General features: G+C 46.3%; 1 protein-coding gene across 4 annotated transcripts in view; it reads right to left on the reverse strand.

The window, feature by feature from the left end:
* The window catches only part of LOC144002019 (mediator of RNA polymerase II transcription subunit 13-like), a 97,844-nt gene that overhangs the window by 36,922 nt on the left and 41,293 nt on the right, over positions 1-19,629 (reverse strand). For all 4 annotated transcript variants that reach the window (XM_077496808.1, XM_077496807.1, XM_077496806.1 and 1 more), the window contains exon 3: positions 10-94. In XM_077496808.1, the coding sequence (XP_077352934.1) occupies positions 10-94 (85 nt within the window). The remainder of the gene's footprint in view (positions 1-9; positions 95-19,629) is intronic.

Here is a 19,629-nt window from a genome sequence, read left to right on the forward strand (position 1 = left end):
GCTCATTACCTTTCCAGCAGGTTGTGTACGGCCTTGAACAGCAGGGTCCTGCACTCGTAGGACAGTCCGCATTCCCACAGCCCCTCCTCAGCCACTGAAAACAGAAAATCACCATATTATAGATCTCAATATACAGCATTATTACCCCCGCTGCTTTATAATCCCTCTCGGTGGCAACAGTAATGATGTTTTCAGAGACAGAGAAGCATCTGCACATGCCAGCTTGAGGATTAGAAACAACACGCGCTTGTTTATGGCACGCTCCGTCACCACATGCTGCATGTGCTGATGAGGAAACCTGCGCATCATATCGAGAATCGGGGATGAAACCGTGTGACGCGATGTCACTGCGAATGTGTGCGCGCAGGCCAAGTGTCAGGTTGGCTGCAGCGACAGGCCAGTCAAGCCCAGTGCAGTTGTCAACCTCGCTTAGCCCAAAAGCAAAGCGTGCGTTGGCGGAGGCACGCGCCGCTCGCGTGCGCAGGTTCTTGCACATGCATGTCCAGTGGCGGCCGGCCCCCTTTTTCGTAAACGCTGTCCCAACAGCCCTGGGCAACAAAACAAAACACAAAACGCTGACACGAAAGTGAGCTACACTCTAGAAACAGTTGGGTAAAAAATAACCCAATTTGGGTCAAAAAGGGACTGACTTGCTACTAGGATCGATTTTGACCTAACTTTTCTGTTATTTACAAACCTATTGGGTCAAACTGACAGAAAAAAAAAAGAAAAGAAGGAAAACCTACCCAATTATTCTTGTTTTGTACAAAAATTGACCCAAAAATACCCAATTTTCCATGCTGTTTTGAGCAGAATTAAGTTGGGTTTGACCCAAGTAGTGGATCCTTCTTGACCCAAACTTGGACCGAACTTGGGTCAATTTTTACCCAACTTTGAGTAAAACAACCCAACAATTTGGGTCAAACTAATCCAAGTTTAGCGGGTCAGTCCAATTATTGACTCAAACTGGGTTGTTTTTGACTCAGTAGTTTTAAATTAAGAGTGAATTGGGTTATTTTTGACTCAACTTATGCAACACTTTGACCTGTTAGCAGCCTTGGCAAATGTGCATCAGAATGTTTTGAAACAATATCGCACCCAGAGCCCCTTTTTGGGAGGGTATAGTGGTCTTTTGATATTCCTTGGCTACCTAAAACATTTCTTTCTTTCTTTTTGTTTAATACAAAATATCCCATTTTGGGGGTTGTTTTGTGCTATACAACTCAAAATGTTGGTTCAAATTGACCCATTCACTGTATTTTGTTTTTGTTTTTAATCCAAATTGGGTTATTTTTGGCCCAACTTCTTAAGAATGCAAAGTACACCCTAACTGCTGTCTTAAGTTAAGAATGCAAAGTACACCCTAACTGCTGTCTTAAGTTAAGAATGCAAAGTACACCCTAACTGCTGTCTTAAGTTAAGAATGCAAAGTACACCCTAACTGCTGTTGGGTCAAGAATAACCCAATTTGGTAAAAAATAAATAAATAAATAAATAAAATATAATAATAATAATAATAAATAGATAAACTGTTGCTTTATTCAAACAAATATTTTGATTTTGTTTTCTTTTTTTCTTGCTAGTCTCCTGGTGTGCGTGCGTGTGTGTGTGGGTGTGTGTGTGTGTGGGGGTGTGTGTGTGTGTGTGTGGGTGTGTGTGTGTGTGTGTGTGTGGGGGGGGGGGGGGGGGGGGTACTGTACTGCAGCACATGCTCCCAAATAAACACACACGCACACACGCGTATACACAGAGCGGCCAGTTAACAGTGCTTGTCTTTGTTCTGTGCCATATACCTGCAGGGCTGTTGGGGTGAGCGTGTGCAGGGTGGGTGTTGTGTTTGTGTGTAGGGGGGCGGAGAGGGGTGGGGGGTGGGGGGCAAAACAACCCTAGCATCATCACAGAAAAGAGGACTGCAAAGATCACATGGGTTGGGGGGGCTCCCTTCTCTGTCTCTGATTTATGTCATGTGTCTTCCCGTCCTTGTGCTGGGTTAATATTTTCATCTCTTGTGTTTTTTTTTTCCCCTTCTGCCTCTTAACAGGGGTGAATGAAATTTCCTTACTCGCCAGAATTACCCCGTCGCCATGGAAACGCAGGCGGCGAGAACATGGCGTCCTGGCATTCAATTTCAACAGCGCTCCCTCCTCCTGCTTCTCCACCTCCTCCTTCTTCTTCCTCTGTTCTTTTGCTTCCAACACCCTATCCACCTCCTCCTCCCTCTTCAGAACACCCCCCTACCCCACCACCACCACCTCCCAGCCCTCATTTACTCCTGCTTGAGGGCGCAGACAGGAAGCTCGCTGGAGCCAGCTCGCTCTATCTACCACAGCAGCGAGATGAGCAGAATGCCAAGTCTCCGGCAAAATCCAGCTCATTAGCTCTCAGCGCTCTCCTGATATCTCTTCTTTCTCTGTACACCTCTTAAAAAGAACAACTTTGCAGCCCACCACTGCTGAACCCGACTCACAGGATGGCCCTTTTTCTTTTTTGTTGAAGATTGAAACATGTCTTCTCTCACTCGCCTCACAATAAGTCTCGACCAAAAGGCAACAAAAGCGAAACAAAAGCGAATGCAATTCGTGTTAATCAGAATCAACGCTGTTTTTTTCTAATATTTGAAAAAGTGAGAAAATGCAAGTTGTCATTAGTTGTGCTTAATTATGTTCCACTACAGCCATGTGTCATGTTTTGGTTCTGTTTGGGGTAGGTTTTGCTTTGTTTTTGTTGGGTTTTGAGTTTGTCATGTTTATGTTCTGCTTTTCTTGTCTTCCCTAGTCTCGTTAAGCCTTGCCATGTCCACCTGTGTTTGCCTGCCCTTCCTCATGTGTCAACCAATCAGCTCCCCCTTCCACTTGTGTCTTGCCCAGCTGTGTCTCGTCGTGTGTAATTAGTGTGTGTACTTAGTCATCGGTTTTCGTTTCAGTTCTTGTCGGTTCATTGTTCTTGTTTCCCCACGTCCATGCTCCCATAGTTAAGTCTGCTCGTGTATTGTTTTTTCCCTTCGGTATTTTGTTATTCTTTGTTACCAAGCCCTGTTTGCAACTTTAGTTTTGTTTGATTAAATTTACTCCATTTTCGCACCTCTGCCTCCCTGACTTGTCCGCCTCCTGCATTTGGGTCCACCACCACACTTTTGAGCCCTGACAGAATGAACCGACCACGAAAGGACCCAGCAGGGAGCCGGTGCCGACCGGCACGACGTCGGCCAGCTCCCAGACGCCATCAGCCTGTTGACCAACCCCGTTCCCTCTGTGTAGGTTCAGCTTTCTTTTCTGGTTCTTGTGTCTCCGTGTCCTCCTCACCCGTTAAAGCATATTTACCCAGTTCACCTCCTTGTGATTCCCTTTACAGTTATTTAAGTGATTCTGATTTTGAGCTCACAGACACCGAGTTAAACTATTCTGATTTGGACACCAGTTTTTGTTCACCTAGTAGTTCCCCCAGTGCACTTCCTTATGACACAATTTTGTCACCCCACGTTTTTGTTGACCACGTTCCCGAGTTTGATTTTGATTCTGACTTAGAGGATGAATGTGAAGTGAGTGAGCACACGAAGTTTGGTTTGAGTGCGAGTGAAAGCTTTTATAGTTTTTTGTTTGCACGTTCCCTGTCAAAGTCACTTACACCCCTTCCTAGTCTTGTTTCGTCTGTTGATGCACCCCTTAACTTAGTCCCTGGTGTGTCTCGAGTTCCCCGGTCCCTTGGTCAACAGGCTGGTGTGACTACAGCCCCAGCTTCCCGCAGACAGAGGAGGAGGCAGAGGCGACCCAAGCCGCAGCCTGTGCCGCTGCCGCCGCAGCCCCTGGCCGCTTCGCCCGTGCCGCTGCCGCCGCAGCCCCTGGCCGCTTCGCCCGTGCCGCTGCCGCCGCAGCCCCTGGCCGCTTCGCCCGTGCCGCTGCCGCCGCAGCCCCTGGCCGCTTCGCCCGTGCCGCTGCCGCCGCAGCCCCTGGCCGCTTCGCCCGTGCCGCTGCCGCCGCAGCCCCTGGCCGCTTCGCCCGTGCCGCTGCCGCCGCAGCCCCTGGCCGCTTCGCCCGTGCCGCTGCCGCCGCAGCCCCTGGCCGCTTCGCCCGTGCCGCTGCCGCCGCAGCCCCTGGCCGCTTCGCCTGTGCCGCTGCCGCCGCAGCCCCTGGCCGCTTCGCCTGGGCCGCCACCTCCTGTTCCTCGTCAGGCGGCGCATGGATTGCGGCCGCCACCTCCTGTTCCTCGTCAGGCGGCGCATGGATTGCGGCCGCCACCTCCTGTTCCTCGTCAGGCGGCACATGGATTGCGGCCGCCACCTCCTGTTCCTCGTCAGGCGGCGCATGGATTGCGGCCGCCACCTCCTGTTCCTCGTCAGGCGGCGCATGGAATGCGGCCGCCGCCTCCTGTTCCTCGTCCGGCGGCGCATGGATTGCGGCCGCCGCCTCCTGTTCCTCGTCCGGCGGCGCATGGATTGCGGCCGCCGCCTCCTGTTCCTCGTCAGGCGGCGCATGGATTGCGGCCGCCGCCTCCTGTTCCTCGTCAGGCGGCGCATGGATTGCGGCCGCCGCCTCCTGTTCCTCGTCCGGCGGCGCATGGATTGCGGCCGCCGCCTCCTGTTCCTCGTCCGGCGGCGCATGGATTGCGGCCGCCGCCTCCTGTTCCTCGTCCGGCGGCGCATGGATTGCGGCCGCCGCCTCCTGCTCCTCGACCGGCGACGCCTGGCCAGCGGCCGCCTTCGCTTGCACTAGTTCCGGCGGCGCCCGGCCAGCGGCCGCCTTCTCCTGCACCAGTTCCGGCGGCGCCCGGCCAGCGGCCGCCTTCTCCTGCACCAGTTCCGGCGGCGCCCGGCCAGCGGCCGCCTTCGCCTGCACCAGTTCCGGCGGCGCCCGGCCAGCGGCCGCCTTCGCCTGCACCAGTTCCGGCGGCGCCCGGCCAGCGGCCGCCTTCGCCTGCACCAGTTCCGGCGGCGCCCGGCCAGCGGCCGCCATCGCCTGCACCAGTTCCGGCGGCGCCCGGCCAGCGGCCGCCATCGCCTGCAACAGTTCCGGCGGCGCCCGGCCAGCGGCCGCCATCGCCTGCACCAGTTCCGGCGGCGCCCGGCCAGCGGCCGCCATCGCCTGCACCAGTTCCGGCGGCGCCCGGCCAGCGGCCGCCATCGCCTGCACCAGTTCCGGCGGCGCCCGGCCAGCGGCCGCCATCGCCTGCAACAGTTCCGGCGGCGCCCGGCCAGCGGCCGCCATCGCCTGCACCAGTTCCGGCGGCGCCCGGCCAGCGGCCTCCATCGCCTGCACCAGTTCCGGCGGCGCCCGGCCAGCGGCCGCCATCGCCTGCACCAGTTCCGGCGGCGCCCGGCCAGCGGCCGCCATCGCCTGCACCAGTTCCGGCGGCGCCCGGCCAGCGGCCGCCATCGCCTGCACCAGTTCCGGCGGCGCCCGGTCAGCGGCCGCCATCGCCTGCACCAGTTCCGGCGGCGCCCGGTCAGCGGCCGCCATCGCCTGCACCAGTTCCGGCGGCGCCCGGTCAGCGGCCGCCATCGCCTGCACCAGTTCCGGCCGCGCCCGGCCAGCGGCCGCCATCGCCTGCACCAGTTCCGGCCGCGCCCGGCCAGCGGCCGCCATCGCCTGCACCAGTTCCGGCGGCGCCCGGCCAGCGGCCGCCATCGCCTGCACCAGTTCCGGCGGCGCCCGGCCAGCGGCCGCCATCGCCTGCACCAGTTCAGGCGGCGCCCGGCCAGCGGCCGCCATCGCCTGCACCAGTTCAGGCGGCGCCCGGCCAGCGGCCGCCTTCGCATGCACCAGTTCCGGCGGCGCCCGGCCAGCGGCCGCCTTCGCATGCACCAGTTCCGGCGGCGCCCGGCCAGCGGCCGCCTCCGCCAGCGTCAACCCTGGCGGCGCACGACTTGAGGCCGTCGCCTCCAGCTCCTCGTCTGGCGGCGACCATCCCGCCGCCACCTCTGCTACTCGTCGGGCGTCGAGGACGCCCTCCTGACCGGCCCCGCCGGGCCCTCCTCGTCGGGCGTCGGGGACGCCCTCCTGACCGGCCCCGCCGGGCACTCCTCGTCTGGCGTCGGGGACGCCCTCCTGACCGGCCCCGCCGGGCCCTCCTCGTCGGGCGCCGAGGACGCCCTCCTGACCGGCCCCGCCGGGCCCTCCTCGTCGGGCGTCGAGGACGCCCTCCTGACCGGCCCCGCCGGGCCCTCCTCGTCGGGCGTCGAGGACGCCCTCCTGACCGGCCCCGCCGGGCCCTCCTCGTCGGGCGCCGAGGACGCCCTCCTGACCGGCCCCGCCGGGCCCTCCTCGTCGGGCGCCGAGGACGCCCTCCTGACCGGCCCCGCCGGGCCCTCCTCGTCGGGCGTCGAGGACGCCCTCCTGACCGGCCCCGCCGGGCCCTCCTCGTCGGGCGTCGAGGACGCCCTCCTGACCGGCCCCGCCGGGCCCTCCTCGTCGGGCGTCAGGGACGCCCTCCTGACCGGCCCCGCCGGGTCCTCCTCGTCGGGCGTCAGGGACGCCCTCCTGACCGGCCCCGCCGGGTCCTTCTCGTTTGGCGTCCGGGACGTCCACCAGACTGGCCCCGCTGGGCACTCCTCGTTTGGCGTCCGGGACGCCCACCTGACTGGCCCCGCTGGGCACTCCTCGTTTGGCGTCCGGGACGTCCACCAGACTGGCCCTGCTGGGCACTCCTCGTCTGGCGTCCGGGACGCCCACCTGACTGGCCCTCTGGGCACTCCTCGTCTGGCCACCTCTAGGCTTTTGGCATTTTGTTTGGTTTTTTTTGGACTGCCCTCGATAGTGGGCCACGCACCCTCCCGCCTGTTTTTGTTGTTTATGGACCTTATGGGACATCTGGGAGCTGTCCCTTGAAGGGGGGGTACTGTCATGTTTTGGTTCTGTTTGGGGTAGGTTTTGCTTTGTTTTTGTTGGGTTTTGAGTTTGTCATGTTTATGTTCTGCTTTTCTTGTCTTCCCTAGTCTCGTTAAGCCTTGCCATGTCCACCTGTGTTTGCCTGCCCTTCCTCATGTGTCAACCAATCAGCTCCCCCTTCCACTTGTGTCTTGCCCAGCTGTGTCTCGTCGTGTGTAATTAGTGTGTGTACTTAGTCATCGGTTTTCGTTTCAGTTCTTGTCGGTTCATTGTTCTTGTTTCCCCACGTCCATGCTCCCATAGTTAAGTCTGCTCGTGTATTGTTTTTTCCCTTCGGTATTTTGTTATTCTTTGTTACCAAGCCCTGTTTGCAACTTTAGTTTTGTTTGATTAAATTTACTCCATTTTCGCACCTCTGCCTCCCTGACTTGTCCGCCTCCTGCATTTGGGTCCACCACCACACTTTTGAGCCCTGACACCATGTAACTATGCAAGTGTTGATAATGTTTATTTTTTTCTCGATAGCTATTAAATGCTGTTCTGCGTTTCATCTTTTCCCATTGAAATAAATGAAAATGCCATTAATCTGTTCAAGTTTTACCCTCACTCTCACCAAAACAAACTTTACAGTACATTTTAAAAACGTCCAGGAATTAAAATAATAATAATTTGTCAAACTACATCAATTAACTTCTGATCCTTCTGGTGTGCTCATCATGGCCACCAGGAGGCAGTATAAGACAGACAGGTGGATATCCTGTTCATTGAATATTATTGTAAACCCCACCCTCTTTGCAGCAGCCAATCATAATGCAGCAGGTGTGTCCTGTCTGTAATGCAAGTGGAATACACAATATCATCTCAATTACTCTCTCTGAGTATAGCGCTAATATGAGTCATTCTATGCTGAGGATGAAGAATATATGACCAAGTATAGTTGACTGCTATTATTTGAGGAGAATATGGACCTGGTCTGACCGTGTACATCAAGACAACGTATAATTCATGGGCATTCAAATGCATATGGAAGTTAAAAACAAAGCAAGAAAATAAATAAACATTGAGTATGTTTTTAATAGAAACATGGGATAAAAAAAAAATCCCAGGAAAATTAAAAAATATAGATTTTTTTTGTGTGTGTTCCTTTTAAATGTGAATTTAGGAGTAACTAACGAAAAACAAAAATGTAGAATTTAATTGGCTACAACCAAAATACTGTAAAATATATTTTCAGTGTAAATCCAACCTTTTAATCCAAACATATCTCCATTTAAAAAAAAAAAAAAAAAAAAAAAAAAAAAAAAAAAAAAAAAAAAAAAAACGTACAAAAAATTTTTTTGTTTTTTTTTTGTTTTGGTTTTTTTACTCCGAGATAGGACTGGGCAATAAATTGAATTAATTCGATTAATCGTCATTTTAATAATTGAATCGTTAAAAATTTGCTAAAATGTGAAATCGTGTTTTGTCTTCCGGATTATTAAAATCTGCTTTTCTGATGTTCAGTTCCATCCAAATGTTTTTGTGAGTTGTAATTTTGCCCAATGCTGTATGGGTGGTTTATAAGACATGTTTACAATTGCTACTTAATTGTTTTTATATATATTATATATATATATATTATATATTTTTATATTATATTTTTATTTATTTATTTATTTATTTTTTTTGTGGGGGGGGGGGTTCATTAGATTAAAATCAATTAAAATTGTAATCGTCCTGAATGGCTGAAAAAAATAATAATAATCGAGATTTTTTTGGGGGGCCATATTGCCCAGCCAGGGTGAGATTTTCTCTGCTTCTCTCCAAGAAATGTAGCCGTAAAACCTTTATGGATCCCAACAGTAGTAACAGAACACATTTAGAACACACAAATACGCAATCCCCATTAGTGTTATCCCCACATCAATTGCATAAGAAAACCAAGTCAAAAGCAAGCTCGATGATGGCATCCAGTCAAACAGTTGAAAAAATTGCGTACAGTATGTCGACGGGAGGAAAACACGGCGCCTCTGTCACTGTAGCAACGCCGCGTCACTAAGCGCCACATTTTCAGATTTACTGCCTGTTAATCAGGGGAGGAAAACAGATGGCCCGAGGGAAAAGCGTGCTGCAGAGACTCAAAATGTGCAGCTGAGTGCAATAGGGCTTTAATGCATTGTGATCCGTCATTCATCACACACGCGGCTACGGCCAACTGCAGGACGCCCCGGAGAATGTAAACGGGCCGCGCGTCATCAGACACACTCTCGCAATTAGATTCAAGTCATTTGGGCTTTTTACTGATTAGCACAGAAAACAAGGCTGAGACGTTGCAGGCAAGAAAAAAAAAGTTGTTTAAAAAATGGATTGCTACATACTATTGGAAATGGGAAGCACTTTGCTAAAAGGACACTGTAGCATAGGTGAAAATCTGCAATATACACTTTAGGTAACGATCTCCGACATGCTATAAACACATTTAAACATGTTCGAGCACACTTTCTGGACACAATAAACAAATTACAAGCGTAAATTGCATACCAAATACTGTACTGTATTGTGACTATGTCAATAACTAAAACTCAACAGTTGTGAATGGTAGATTTTACATAACAGTGTGTTAGTTTTACACTTGCCAAATAGTGAGCAAACTGAAAGTGTTTATTACATACGACTCAGTTTGTTTCTGGGCACAAAAAGACGCTTTACATCACAATTAAAAATAAAAGAATGTTATTGATTTTAAGTGTATAATATTTTATAAAGAAGTGATCAATTCTTTATTATTACTTCAATAACATTGTTGCATAGTAGTACCATAAATTGAGAGTTACTTTGGTGCCATCCAATCTGATTTAATCTACATCCTCTTCCTCCACGAGCTTTTACATCACCACTAGGGAGCGCAATCCCTCACCAAGCAGAACACGAGCGAGCAAACAAACAAAGCTGCTATTGATCTCCAAGGTGCGACAACATGCGGCGACCTCTCCCAGCCCATTTCCTTCGCTTTCTCCAACTCTCACGTGTTCCTTTTCCTCGGATCGATAGCGCATGCAGCTCGAGGCCCGACCCGTAACCCCAAACCCCAAACCAGGTCCTGTCCTAGCAGTCGTGTGAAGCCCATGCAGATTTACTACAATCTAGCATAACTGCAGTTGGTGCCCCCGCCTTTGTTTGACTCCAGGTGTTTTCCGATTTTCCTCACATAAGCATCAAGTGTGGCGATGATGACAAGGCCAGGTAAGGTCAATAGCATGTAGCAACACTCTAATGAGGTTGAATTTATCCAGCAGTGCGTAAATATTGTTAGTGGGTTGTGTGTGTTTACGCTTATCTACACACACATACACAATCTGACACAGAGATAGATGAACCTTGCATGTAATAACAGTGTAATAAATGTGTAATAACATGTATGTAGGATTTTTTTCAAGAATGCCCCTGATTTTCTGGTAAATTGAAGCACCTTTTCAAGGAGAAAAAATATTGTAGATAAATACATCAAAGATGGAAAATGTTAAAGTTGTTAATATGAGTATTCACCCGAGTACTAACCAATACAGGGAGCACCAATACGAGCTTTTATCTGACCTTCCATTATGGGTTTATTTTACACAAGTCAGGAAACGAAATCGGACAATTTGTTTCCCTTGAGCTTGTGTTTTGCCTTCACACTTTTCCTTTATTGTTACTCCTTTGCGACGTAGAAGAAGAAAATTTAACAGTAGAAGAAGAATGTCTTGTAAAGGCAGCGTAAGCTTGAGGGAAAGAAATTAGGATCGCATTTTGTTTCCCCGACTCATGCAAGGTCAGATGAAGACTCATTTTAGATTTTTTCAATTTCCAATTTTAAACGAAAAACGGGAGACCGCTCGCTCCTGTTTAGTGGAGACGGCAACGCTGCCTCCCAGTGGACGGAGGGCTTTTAGACATGTAAATATCTGAGGTCTTGTGTGTGAATATCTTGAAAAGTGTAATGTTTGTCTCAAAAATAAATGCACATGATTGCTGATCCACAAAAGCACATTCAACAACTCACAAGCAGAATTTAATTTTTGCAAAAGGTAAGTCGTGAATAATGCATATACAACATTAACAAACATTTGAAAATTGCTAATATTGGTGAATCTAAAAAAATAAACGTGAAAATCACGGCTATGTTTGTGGATAAAAAAAAATACTAATTACTGCTATATTTGTGGATCTCAAAAATGTGAAAATCACAAATTTATTTGTATGAATAATTGTGAGACGTGTCTCCCCATACATTTGATGTGTACAATTTCATTTGAATCAAGCCCTTTCTTTCTGGTGCAGATGATTCACCAGTGTGAAACTGCCAGAGTATAGTGCCAACTAGTGGTGAGGAGGACTTACTCGGTTATATTAGTGGCTGTCACAGCAGCCTCCACATTACACGGTTCCTGAAAATAAGGCCGGTAGTACACACAGAAAAAAAAAAAATAGGAAACACTTTTAATTGCAATAATTGCAGTAAGTTAAAAATGATATTATTAAAGATTTGTATTTTTACTTGTAAGATCATACTGGTGTTGTGACCAAAAAAAAAAAAAATGCATGCCGACACTGCACGCGGACAAGCATGTTTCCATAAAGTCATTATACAGCATGTAATGGAAACATGAACTCGGTACTGAGACTCAGAAAGTCCAGGAGGACGCGTATGGAGAGTGAAGGCTTGTGGGGGAAGTCTGGAATCAATTAGGTGACTGAGCTGGAGTTGCTTGCATAGTTGTGAGGGTGAGTCAGGCAAAAAAAAAAAAAAGAAGGCACCAGGGTTGTGTAGGATGTGTCTGGAGGTGTTTAGAATGTGTAGCTCTAGTGCAAACACACACACACACACGATGGCATGTGTGTTAAAAATGAAAACAAATTTAAAAAAAAGACGAGTTAGGATCAAAAAGTTCATGGTTGTCTTGTTTTGGTCAGAGTGAGTATTGAACCGGCGGAGTCAAGTTGGAGTCAGCAGAGCTTCACCTCTGCAGCGCCGAGGTCAAAGTGGAGAGTAAAAGCGGGCGGCTGACCAGCTCGCTCGGTCTCTCTTTCTCTCGCCACTCATGCAACTTCTCCTTCTTACTTCTCTGCACTTTGCTTTCCGATCTTGGCTTTGACGGCGGGGGAATTTGACTCGGGGTGTAGGGGAAAGAAAAAAAACAAAATATCTGAGCAGATGTGGAAAAACTGGTTGATACGGTATGTTGGACTTTTGCGACTGTTACACGGTGACGTAAAATGATTTACAGGGTCCGACATGAATGAAATTTTGCGAGCATTTCATATTAACCGTCTTTGTAACCTTACTAAAATCAAGGCATTGCAATCGCACAAATTTATATGAATGCTTCATAGAATAAATCAATTATAAAATTACTGAAAACAAAAAATTAGGGGGCTATGTACAAACCTTTGTGCATTATACAACCCGATTTTTTGGTTTGTTTTAACAAACTTTTCATTCATTTACTTCAAAAAGTTGGTTCAAATGAAAAAAAGAAAAACAGGCTGTTTAGTGACAACAACAACAAAAAACAGGTTGTTTTGTGTGTTATTAATTTGATCCAACTTTTTGGGTTAAATGAATTTTGGGTTTATTTTTAAACTTTATTACCCAAGTTCGGATTATCCCTAATGTAGCTACAATCACATGCATTTGTCGCTCAGGGAGATACAGGGAACTTTTCATTTATGGATTTATTTAAATTTCCACTTTATAAAAAACGATGCTGACACGAGGAACTCCCTATACTTTTTATTAAAAAAAAATAAAAAATAAATAAAATTAGGAAATTATGTTGACATTTTTGAAAACTATTTTCAGTAGAAAACTTCAGTGAACTATTTACTTGCTTAGTTTTTAATTAACTTAATACATGCTGCTTTTTCACTAATGTGTTCTCATTTATGGCAAATGTATATTGACTTGGAATATTGGTTATCAGCTTCCTTGAATGCTACTAATAATTGGTTTCAGTACCGGCCTTGAGAAAACCATATTGGTAAAAATAAATCAGCAAAACAATTCAGGCTCTGGCTCTTAATAATATAAATAATAATGAGCTCATTAAGGCTGAACAGGCAAAGTGACACAAAGAGCTGGAAATATGATATTTCACTCTCCATTTCATTACATAATGGAGAAGAAGCAATTGTCATGGGCACAGTGAAGGGGAAAATCAATAATTGAAAACAACACAAAATGTAAACATAAAAACCCCACCAGCACAGCTCAAATATTCACTTAGTCTCGAGCGCAGATCAAATACAGCATGTTGGACTTTTTTTCTTTTCTTTTTTTAGCAGATTAAAAAATAAATGTACAGATAATCATCTCAGCGGAGCCGGAGAACAGATTGCACCCGATAAACTGTTTAATTGATTAAACATCACAGTTGCAGGGATAGCATGCGAGCTCGTGTGACATCATGTTGACAGCACAAATATATAATTCAGCGGATATTTGCTGTATTTGAGTCGGCGGCGCAATTAAAACGACTGGAGAGGAGCAGCAGGCAAAGATGGCGCCAAATGTGCGGCCACTCTATTTTTGTGTGTTTGTGCGTTGGCAACGCACCAACGCCAACACTGACTTCCCCCCATTCACTCCCTCATAATTTGACAGTCACTTACTGTGCCTCTTCACGCACGCGCGCAGACGCGCATACAAGGCGAACGGTTTTGATGTTTGGGATGCGGCGCGGATGGATGCAAAGTGCCAAGTGTTCTCCCATAAGTCGCCGGTAATGAATAAATGAACGGGACGTGGTGTCTGAGCTGTTTTTTCGCACGTCGCCTGGAAACTCTCCGCCGTCTCTTTTGCGCTTGCACAAAATCACAGCTGGCGTTCTGGATTCAATAACGCTGACATTTAATAAATGAAATAAGTATTAAAGAGGAAAATCAATAGAGGAGGCTTTCGCCCAAATCAAATCTGACTGCTGAAAAGTGTGATATTCAGATTAGAGATAGACCGACATATTTTATTTTTTTTCAGGGTCGAAACCGATGTCGATTATTAGTAGTCAAGGAGGCCGATACTGATATCTGGAGCCGACACTCATTTTTCCTAGTATTTGTTGTAATGTCTTTGAAAAAGCATGTATATTGAACAACTTTTCAGACTTTTCAAAATGTAGATTTTTTTTTTAGTTTTTAAATCTTAGATCATAGACATGATTTTAAATTTCTAACAAAATGTTCAGGGACCTCTTCAGGGTACATCTTAAAAAGTTAAATGTCAGCTTAAATAAGTAAATACCATAGCTCTCTATAGTTTTCTACAGTAAATATTTATTTTTCCAAAATTTAAAAATACCTAAAAATCTTAAAATTTCGTATTTCTTTCTTCTTTTTTTTTTCTTCTTTTTTTTAATTAAAACAAAATGTTCAGAAGGTTCCCAAGGTCTTATAAAGTTAACTGAAAATTTAAATAAATATTTCTCAGAGATTAAAATTGTCATGTTGCTGGGCTCTCAGTGTGTTTTCCTTGTCTCACAGTGCCTGATTAATGAGAGGGGCGTGTCCCCTGCACCACACCTGCAGGGCATCACCTATTAGGCCTTCATAAGGACTGGGACTCCTTGCAGCCACTGTTGGGTCGTTGCTCCGTCTGCTCACAGCCATCTTCTAGTGTTTCTACTGTTTTTCGCCTTCGCTAATTATTATTATAGTCCAAGATTCTCGATTTTCATCTACGTAAGTTTTGCAAAGTCTCTTTTTGTTCCCACTTTTATGTGGCGTGTTTCATAGCTATAGTAAGTTGTTGCTTTCTTGTGTTTGCGGTTTGTAGCCTTCGGGTCTTTTTGTGTTGTGTTAATTTCCCTCCTTGCAATTTGCAAGCACCTTTTGTTAACCTTTTTCCTGGCTGTGTCCAGCGCTTTATGTTCATATTCACGTGTTTTGGTGAATAAAACCTCTCGCTTACTCCTCTGTGTTCTGTGATTCTGGGATCCACTCTCCGGTCGCAGCGGAACCTTAACAAAAATGGTTTTAAAGTTACCTTATATCAGCCGTCAGATTTTTTTTTTTAAAGGCCAATGCCAATATTTGTCAAAATGCCCAATATTGGGTCTATCCCTAATTCAGGTTCAGTGTAACAATTATACAAAATGCTGGTTTATTTATTTGACCTTCCTAATTACATATAAGCTTCCTAAAAATGGTGCATGCATGGAAATTTAATTAATCTGTTCAAGCTCCCCCTCCCAAAAAAACAAAAGCAAAACAAAAAACATACAGTGCTTTTAACTCATTCACTGCCATTGACGGCGATAGACGTCAAATCCATTGTTATTGGGCTGAATAGCATTGAATAAAAAACAACACACAACATTGTACTTTATAAAATGCAGAGTAATAACATAAATAGAATATAAAGAATGAAATAGTTTGTGTATCCAGATATTAGGTGCATAGTGCTGCTATGGTGAATGGTGAGGGTCCACTATACAGGCAAGAAAAACCCAAATGAATTCCTTAGATGTGCTTTAATAACGACATCAGGCAACTAGGCACCATTAAAATGATGCGCGCCGTAGTTTATTGCTCCTCTGAATGTCTCGACACTTTTCAACTTAATTTGCCTAGCGTGCTTCCTTTAACCGAAGAGATTATAAAAATGTGCATCACCCTCATAGTCTGAGTTTTATGCCTCTCTTTTATGATGTTGCCTCTCCTCCAAAACACACCGTGTTTCCTCTCTGCGTGGATTCAGTCGGTGTAAAAGTGTCTGCTTGCTTGCGGCTGAACTTTTATTGACAGTTTACTATTCAATATTACATCAAGACGCAAGAAGAACGTGTGGCATCTCTCCCTTTATGGCATTGAAGATCATCGCAGTGCATAACACGCAACTTTTAGACGAGGGCAATATGAAGAGTAATGTCAAGAAGGATAATAAAACGAGTGAGGATCTAAAAGAAAAACACAACCTTTTCAACTCGACTGTTAGCCTCTTAAGCAAGCCAGCGTAATATCAACGCTGAACTCCGCCTGTTGATTCCGATCCTGAGAAGAAGAAAAAAAACCTACAGCATATGTCGCGGGAGATTCCTGACAAAATACAAATAAAATAAAATATACTTGGCTTCAGCTTCCTCAGGATTGGAAAGCAGCATGCTAAAAGTTTGAGGTTTGTTTTTAGTGGAGCCAAAATAAAGCCGCGCTGCCTTTGATTTTCGTCACTCAGCATGCAGTCGAAGCAAGTGTCTCGTCGTTTGTCGCTGCCATGGAAAAAGATCTGAGTAATGTTGTGACTATAGTATAACTGTAAATATTGTGGATGTTCATGTAGTTTTGTTTTGACAAAATTCCCTTTTCTGGAGTGCAAAAATGGTACTTCATTTATATTGTGCTTTTCCACCTATACAAGGCCCTCAAAATGTTTTACATTCGACTACTCATTCACCTATTGATGACGCAGGAGCAACTGGGTTCAGATCTTGTTCAAGGATACTTCGACATGGTCACAATGGCATGGGATCAAACCCATAACCTCTGAGTTGGAAGACAACCACTCTACCACTGAGCCACGCCGCCCCCATATAATTAACATCAAACATTTATAAATGCACTGAAAAGACCCTCGCCTAAATACCAGATACACTGAAATTGGGTCAAAAATGGACCAATCCACTACGTGGGTAAATTTGATCCAACTTTCTGGGTTGTCTTGTACAATACAACACAACTTGTTGGGGTAAATGTTGGGTCAGATTGAGCCCAGTAGCAACAAATTGGGTTATTTCTGAACCAGCAGCTTTAAGACTGTACCTTTGGATTTGTATTTTTTTTTTTTTTTTTTTTTTAGTTCATTTTGACTTTTGTCGTTTTTAATTCGATTAGTTGACCCAAGTGGGGAGAAATTTGTTCTCTGCATTTGACCCATCCCCTGAGGGAGAAGTGAGTAGCAGGAATCATTTGGTGATGCAATTACAACCCTTAATGCTGAGAGTCAAGCAGGGAGGCAATGGGTCGCGTTTTTATAGTCTTTGGTATGACCCAGCCAGGGATTGTACCTATGACTTAGAGCGGGTTTGTTTTTATTTTTTCAAAGCTGATTCCTTGTGGTTTAATTTTGTACATAAATGAGTTGTTTTCGATAAAACCACCCAATAAGTTGGATCAAAAATGGACTGATCCACTATTTGGAAAAATGTGACCAACTTTCAATTTGTTGGGGCAAAAATGTTGGGTCAGATTGAGCAAAGAAGAGGATCGATCAATTTTTGACCCAAATTGTATTATTAGTATTTTTGATAAAGCAGTTTAAAGAGTCTAGTTTTGGATTTTTCATAATTTCAGTTCATTTTGACGTTTTTTTTTTGTTTTGTTTTTTTAATTCAGTAAGTTTTAATTCATTCATTCATTTTTAGAGCAGGCTTGTTTTTAATTTTTTTTTCAAAAATGTTTCATTTTAGTGTAGGTTTGTACAAAAGAAATGTGTTGTTTTCTGTAAAACAACCCAGAAAATTGGGCCATATTGGCCAGTTGGTCGCATTTTTGACCAAAATTGGGTTGTTTCTGACCCTTCAATTTCAAGAGTATATGGAGTATTTGTGGAAAGTTCACGACTAAACATTCAATTTAACGTAATACAAAAGAAAAACAAACAATTCCACTTCCTGTAACCAGAACCTCCTCCTCTATCCAACAAGCACCACTGATCATGTTTGTGTTTATGAGAGCAGCATGTAAATGGGTGTTTATTGAAAAATAATAAAATAAGAGGTCTCATTTCTGTGCTGTTGACCCTCATGTTAAGCCACCGACACATGAGCACCTCATTAGAAGTGAATGAGGCTCGAGGTGGGAGGCAATGCGTCTATTGAGAGGCTTAGGGGGACTCCACAGGGCTCCCTAACTGCCACTAGAGGGGGGGAGCGGCGAGAGGCGGCCGCGGATTGACAGCTAAGCTCTCTCGCTCTCATCTCTCACTCTCTCCTTCACCTACACGCCGCTGCCCCTCCCCGAAAGGGTGAGCGGGAGGGAGCTGGAGAGCCCTCCTGGCTTTTCCCCAGGATGGTCCAAGATGCACTCGATTCAAGCATGGGATGAATCTGTTTGAATCAGCCACTCGCAGCGCTTACCCCGGGTTTTCACCGGTTGCGGTTGCGGTGCGGTTGCGGTGCGGTGCGTCTTGACTGCGTGCTCCGGACCGGTCAATTTTTTTGTCAATCCACACCGGCTCCGCACAGCTGCGGTCCGGCAGCTCCGTCGCCGCCCACTTCCCAACGTGTCTCGCGGGACCGCGCGCGCGCGATCATGTGGCATTTCACAACGACAAACATACAGAAAGTCTGCTCAACAGAGAAGCAGAAAGATATGAGATTCCATGCAGCATCCTTTTTTTGGTTGTCCTTGTAAAGTATATTAATAACGAGAGTCGGGTCAGTGCGGGTCCACTCTTTATTTCTGTCTTCCCCGTCCGGCTGCCGCTCAGTACGGCAAGCGAGACGGGCACAACAAGCAATCGCGAACATCAAACTCACAATACATTACAGTCCTTATAAAAAGGATGTGCCGTGTCATATATTATTTTGTGGTTTTCCACCTCCAATATAAACCTCTCCTCGTCCATGTTCGCTGGTGTCTAAACCGTGAATGAGCACATGGCCCGGCGACGCCCACGTCACGTTTTGCTGAAAAACTTGCGAAATAGGAGCTGGCGAGTGTTTTATTCTGAAAGGTAACCGGAAATTAATTTTGAAACTGCCTCGGTCTTCCTGTCCCGCTCGATGTGTTTTGTGCTAGCTTGCCATTTGCCGGAGGCCTACCGCTGCGGCGTCCGGCAAAAATAGAAAATAGGCTATCCTTGCGGAAGGCTTGCGGCACGCCGCAGGCCTTCCGCAGTCGACACGCAACGCACCCGCAAGCGGTGTAAACTGCACCATTCGAATGAATGGAATCTAATTGCTTGCGTCGCCGGACCGCACCGCAACCGCACCGCACCGCAACCGCATCCAGTGAAAACCCGGGGTTACGATCTGATGGTACTGTTCTCAGATCAGATCAAACTGTCATGTGACCTCACGCACTTGCAGCATCTTGCAGTGGCAAATTAAAAGCAAACAATGATTACAGTTCCGCCTTTATTATTTTGTTTTTACAACCTTTTTGCTTTTCTTATAGTATATTTATTTTCTGTAATGTCCTCACCCATGGAAAAGAAGTGCCACAATTGCAAATGCATCTTTCAACAGGGACACTTGCACTTGAGCTGCTGTCAGGCACCACTCATGCCAAGACACTCACTTTCAAACTACTATCACCAACACAAGATATCAGTGCTAGCTAATTAAATACACCCTCCCATCACTAGTTTGAACATATTGTAATTGGTTAAGGATAGACACAGCCGACAGTACATTTTCAATCACTTTAATGAACAAACGGTAAAAAAAACTAGCAGGTATCGATCACTCAACTCAGCCTTAAACGGACTGGCTCGCGGCTAGCCAGCTAACAGCCAGCTGCCAACTTGAGCTCCAACTATAACAATCCATTTGCCAGGCCAGGCACCAACTTTTAAAGCCACAAACACTCAAAGTTACAGATATTATAGTGTGAAATGTGAGGATGGCGACTCCATGAGGACATTAAGAGAACATTATGTAGTTTAAGAGTGCAAAACATTTTTTTAATAAGAATTAAAGGGCTAATTGCTAAAACAATTATATTCTAAAAAAATATGCAATAGCTTCAGCTCTGCTTGTATTTTTTGTGTGTGCTAATATGCGTTTACAATGTGTCTGGAGGAGTAAGAAGTTGTTTTGTTTTTTCGACATTCTCGATATTGCAGTTGGTTCTG

This window comes from Festucalex cinctus, chromosome 15, assembly GCF_051991245.1.
Source record: "Festucalex cinctus isolate MCC-2025b chromosome 15, RoL_Fcin_1.0, whole genome shotgun sequence".
Lineage (NCBI taxonomy): Eukaryota > Metazoa > Chordata > Actinopteri > Syngnathiformes > Syngnathidae > Festucalex > Festucalex cinctus.